This window comes from Verticillium alfalfae, genomic scaffold (genome assembly GCF_000150825.1).
Source record: "Verticillium alfalfae VaMs.102 supercont1.5 genomic scaffold, whole genome shotgun sequence".
NCBI classification, from domain to species: Eukaryota; Fungi; Ascomycota; class Sordariomycetes; order Glomerellales; family Plectosphaerellaceae; genus Verticillium; species Verticillium alfalfae.
In genome coordinates, this window is record NW_003315034.1 from 1,150,746 (window position 1) to 1,156,534 (window position 5,789).

At 56.1% G+C, this 5,789-nt stretch overlaps 1 protein-coding gene across 1 annotated transcript in view; it reads right to left on the reverse strand.

The window, feature by feature from the left end:
- Positions 1 to 5,311: 5,311 nt before the first annotated feature.
- VDBG_04678 (DNA-binding protein SMUBP-2) overlaps positions 5,312 to 5,789 on the reverse strand; it is a gene marked incomplete at both ends in the record, with an annotated part of 2,527 nt that continues 2,049 nt past the window's right edge. The window contains 2 exons of the mRNA XM_003005026.1: positions 5,312 to 5,402; positions 5,543 to 5,555. Of these exons, the coding sequence (XP_003005072.1) occupies positions 5,312 to 5,402; positions 5,543 to 5,555 (104 nt within the window). The remainder of the gene's footprint in view (positions 5,403 to 5,542; positions 5,556 to 5,789) is intronic.

The window sequence follows — 5,789 nt, forward strand, 5'->3', positions numbered from 1 at the left end:
CGCTCTGGCCGGCACTGAGGAGGCTGGTCGTCTTCTTTTTTTCGCCCAAAGAGCTTGCTGAATGCGCCACGCAGTGTTGACTTTTTCCTCTGCGGCTTATCCTTGCTGTTGTTCGTGTTTTCAGTTGCTTCGCTGACAACTGAGTGTCTTAAGGTGCTCGGTGGATTGGTCCTGCGTTGTGATTGTGGAGACCCTCTTGGTATTTGGTGCGCATGTGCTGATCCCGTTCCTGAACCCGAAGCGGAACCCGTCACAGATGCTGATCCTGAAGGCGCCATTACCGAGTCGGTGTTTCTGGTCGGCACAGCTTCGGGGTGCGTAAATGGCGGGCTCGTCTGGTGGCCTGCTTCCGTTTGCAACTGCCTCTCCCGGTCCTCAGCGCTCAATGGGGTGGCAATGCCGGTGCCTGGGTTGCGCATGGGAAATTCGTCGTCTGTGGGGGTTGGTATGGGAATGGGGCCAGAGATCTTGCCCCGGATGGATTGACCGGTCTTTGGGCGTGAGGCAGCCTGACCTCCGGCAACGGCTGGTTGGGGTTTGAATATGCTGACTTTCATGGCGTCGATTGGACGACCGGGAGGGAAGCTGGAACTCCTGGCGTACGGGTTGTAGGACAGCCCGGGTCGTGGCTCCGAAGGTGGATGACGTTGGTATATGAGTGACGACTATCTCAGCCGAGAGAGCATATTGGGTTGATATTAGAAATTAGGCAGCTTGAAGCGGCGGCAATGCTGATTGATGAAGTCGGCGAGTTGCTGCCTCACTGGGGAAAGGCGCCAAGAATTATCGGCACCGTCGCTGTTCGGGTTGGGCACTTTCGTTGAGTGTGGACTGCCAGGCCGTGATCTATGCGTCGTTGCCTCAAGTCATGGCGCATATGACCAGCAATGCAACACGTCAGGCAGACGCAAGGAAGAGGGGGGAGGCAGAGAGTGGAGGTGAGAGTAAAGAACGAGAGAGAGCGAGAAAGCAGAGACGAAGAAGTCCAGAAAGGTAACAAGCACAGGCGCCCACGATGTGCGAGGGTGACCCTGATCAATCAAGATCGAGAAGCAAGCCCGCAGGCGGCTGAGGAGAGAGGTGTGGGTAAGTTGGAGGATAGAGGGCCGAGGTGGTAGCTGCGGGAGTCTCGAGGGAAGATCCCAGCTGCCAGTGCGTCATGTATCAGAATGGCGCCAACGGTGCAGGTCTGCGACAGGCTGGCCGAGCTGACGTCTGATGCAGTGCATGCACACCGGGTGATAGGCCGGATTTGGGGAGTGGGTTGATGACCGTAGGTACGAAGGAGAGGAGGTGACGAGTTTGCGGAGACTAGAGACGACAGAAGAAGAGGAAAATAAATGAAATAAAATGAAACGAAAAAGGAGCGGAGAGAGTTCGAGGACGAGAGAATAAAGAGACAGCGAGAGGGAGAGATGTGCGGCCACGGGACAAAGAATGAAGAAAATGAAGGGACGTCCGGGTCGGATTGCGGGTCGCTGGTCAGGGTCGGTCAGATCGATGAGACCAGGTCGGCTCGTGTGTTTGTGCTGTGGAGGATGGTGATGAGCAGAACCAGACAAAAGAAGGAAGCAGGCACAGCGCTGGTGTGAAACACGGCCTTATGCAGCATGAAAGGCCAGGGAAGGACTGGTACGACTGGACAGAGCAATGGAGATGAAGCTCGGGACCTTGGACCACGCGTGGATCGAAGAGGGGAACTCGCTGGCGCCAATGGTTTTCTATTAAATGCCAATTGTCGATGTCTAGCATAAAGCCATTGACGCACCCCCCCCCCCTACGATCCCGCCTTGGGCAAGGCGTCGAGCTACTCGACAGCTATCGGCGCAATGCCATCCACGCCGTCACGTTGCGGCATGGGACGGCATGGGATGGGTGGATAGGATAGTCCTGTACCTGTCCATGCCCGTCCATTGGATCTGGAGACGCCTGGGATTTGCGGTGGTGTGGTCGGATGACGACGAGGGAGCAGCGAGTCGACGCGAGACAAGAACCCTGGATGAAGGGGGGTGAGGGATTGCCTTGGTCGGCATGCTGTGGTTTCAACGACACCCCACTGTCTGTCTTTCTGGGGTGCCTGTGCCTGTGAGAAGAGACAGACAGAGCGGCGTCAGGGCGAGATGCTCTCGGGAATTTGACACGACATGGAGTACCGGTTGTGCCGTCTGGCCGCCATCTCGAGAGAGTGATTATCATGGCACCACGAGACACAAACTGTACAATGCAGACATTCTGCATGAAGTGATGCCTACCTGGGGCTAAGGCACCTGACTTGGTACTTGGTAGTAGCGAAGGGGGAGCCAGTAGGCCAGAAAAGAGCTGGACGTTGACAAGGTTCCTTCCTTGGAAACATTGAATCTCTCCGGAGCTCTTCCTCTCGGAGCGCCACAGAGGCCCGTGTCAGGTGGGAGGGGTGTCTCCCGGGGTTCTGCACCCCAAGGTCGTTCCCCTAGAAGGCACCGGGGGTAGGAAGCCACGGCCATGGGGAGGGCAGGGAACACCAGGGAGGGTGCGCCACCAGCATCCGAAAGTGGAGAAGGGGTCGCAGGGGTCTTTCCTTTCCCCTTCCTCTTCCCTTCCTCAAGCGGACCTGCCACAATGGTGTCTGTCAACCGGAAATGGGACAGTCCGGATGATCCCGAGGAGCTTCCATGTACTCTACGTCGCGGGGATGCAGAAGGAGCCTTCAACGTCTTGTACCTCTCTTTATTTCTGACATCGCCCACCGGATCAATGGTCTACACGGAACACGCCGCTTGTGGCTGGCGTGGCATTTTGGCTGAGCTGAGCCGAGCTGAGCTGAGCAGTTGACAGCAATGAGCAAAAGCATAGGACTCGCCTTGCTAGCACCATCCACATATGGCCACTCTTCCGATGCTGACCCTTCTAGCGTACTGCTAGTGGGGGTGGTTCCTTGAGCAAGCTGCCCGCGAGCCACCTGAACGGACTTTAGATCTTTGCCTCTCATAGATACCAGGTTCCCAAACACGCAAAGGCCCAGAAGATGGAGCTGAAGATCCGGCACGGTTTGACATGGGATACATGGTACACGCGTGCCATATACGATTGATGGGACGACCGCGCTCAGAGCGTCAGGGGCCAGACTCGCCAATATTTGGAACCCTCGCCCTCGCCAAAAAAGCTCTTTGTCGACTGTACAAGTACGAACGACTCCGCAAACCACTTTGGTTCTGGCTCTGCAGCCGAGCCAAGACTGGCATCCAACCCCCCAGACCATGACCCCGTGGCCCTCTCCCGATGCAACCTGATGGCCGGATTTGCGTGCTGATCGACCATTCACCATAGCAATCCGGTCTCCCTTTTCTGTGGCTGCCACCCGCAGGTGGCTATTTCGAGTTAATCCCAAGGCTCATCTATCCTCCAACCCTGCTCCCCCCCCCTTGACAGACCTGGCGCTGTTACATGGTGACCTCGTCAAACCCCGAATCCATCCGCCGACCAGGTGGTCAAAGCCCTCAGCCCCGGCCGCCTCGTTGTTCGTCCAGAACCGATGGCGGTACGTTGGCCCTTCAATATCCTGTCTCGACAGCCGATGGCCGGTGGCTCAATGGACGTGTTCCTCAACAGAACCTCTGTGTCCTCTGCCATGGCGAAGAGAAAGCTAACCCCTGGAGCTCAAAAGTAACAAGTCAGCCAGAGACACATCGTATTGTCAAGATAGCATCCTTGCCGAATGCTAGCCATACTACCTAGTTGACAAGCAGCAAATCGTTGCTCAGTATCAGCAACGCCAGGTGCATTGATGGACCTCGCAACCCCCCAGCCTGTGGCGCGTGGGTCGCTCGGTAGGCGCTACCGCTCTGCATATACGCTGGCCTTGCAATGCGTCAACACGATTACACCAGTCGTTGCTTTACTAGGTACCTTACCCAGACTGGCGTTATTTGCGTACAAAGCCCACCACCACAACGCTGATCAATGCATTGGTTCAGAGCTGCTGCGGCTCCTGTTCGGCTCGCCACTAGACATCCCTGATGAACCAGTTCAACTGGTCTGTGTTGGCCGCATCGTGCATGTCTCAGACATCCGATGCACGCCGTCGCACGTTCCCGCTTCGATTAGTTGAACCACGGTGCTGCGGCAGCAAATAGCAGATGCTGTCAAACCTGGTGGTAGGCCTGATCACAACACGTTGACGTCGTCAAAGAGTTCTAACATCATGTGCTGAACCAGCAGGGACTCGTCTCGATGACACCCAAACACATGGAGCCACAGCTCCTTGCAACATGGCGGTTTGATCTGCCTAGGGTGATGAGGAGGGAGCATCATATCGCGAGGGGTGGCATGATAAGATCGCCTTGACCCGTGAAGGGCCAACATTCGGCAGGCCCAGAGGGCCCGGTCGTGGGCATGCCAACTGAGCATGAATGGACCTGAAGCTTCGTAGATTATGAATGGAGTTTGAAGCGACCAATCAATCTCACGGACGGCGAGTCTGACAGCACCACCACCCCAACACAGCGCCGTCTCTACTAGCTTTGCTTCCTGATTATGCACTATCAAGGGGGCTGCTCACATCTTGGGACGCATAGAGAAGTCGAGGGGGCAGTGAGAAAAGCATGATAGACAACAGACCGCCTTTCGCGTCGGTCCAAAGCTATCCGCCGAGCTTGTTCCCAGGTTCGGAAGCGCCAAGGTACACGGGCCCGGCGTCAAACTTGCTCAAACGCCTCGCAGCACATGCGACTCGGAGGGAGAATTTGACCCCCGCCATTGTGAACACGCAACGACCACTCCATCCCTCAGGTCCAACGACGACGACATGCAAGTTCAGGTCGTCGGGCAAAATATGATTCGGCAGGAGGTAAGTTGCGGGCCCAGCCACGAGGACAGAGGTCACAGAGCAAGGGTGGCACAGGCTTATGTTACCTGAAACATACAGGCCAGGGGTCGTGTACCACAGCCGGGATCAGTTTCTAAGCGATAACTTCGTGACGGCCGTCTCGACACTCACAACGGCACGGCGTCAACGTTACTCAACAGGCTTCCTCCCAGACTCCGGGAACCGGCGGGCTAGCTCGCTTGAATGATGTGCCCGTGAAATCTACGAGTGTCATGCATGATGCGCGAACTGGTGGCTCCCGAACCAACATCTTCAAGAGGCATAAAAAGCTCATCTCAATCCATGAGATCCTCTGGAGCGAGTGAGCTCGGGGACGAATGCTACGGGTCGACCGGTCGTTGCGATCTCCTAGATCGTCTCAACATCATCCCGCGGGCCGTAGCGCGAACCAGACCATTGGCGTATCAGCTGCGCCTCATCCGTCCCAATAGTCGGGCGGACAAGGGATCAGGCCTCCTGGAGCACTAAGACGTCTGGATACCTCAGATCGGCATTCTCTTCCAGGAACTCTATCCACCTCCTCAAAAACGCGCTTCCTCTGTAATCAAGAGTCAGCTCACCTTTTCCCTCACGTGCCAATTTCGCAGGCTGTCTCAGGAGATCTGTGCCACGTCTCGGCAGGTACTCGCCCGTGCAGTTAAGCATGCAAGCTGGAAGACTATGTCGTTGCAATCTCACCTTTTGACTGTTTCTGAATCGCCAACAACAGTCAAAGAACGTTTCGGTCGCGTCATGGCCACTGATTTTCGTCAATCTCACGTGTCCATGGATAGCGTCAGACTTAAGGGTTTGCAGACGGACATACCGTTTAGTCTTCGTTTCTCTGCAAGGAAGCCCACCTCACCGTCTCCGTTACTTCGGACGAGACTGACATGACAGCTCTTCTCGCGCTTGCAGCGTCTACAGAGCCCAACTCGATGCCTGG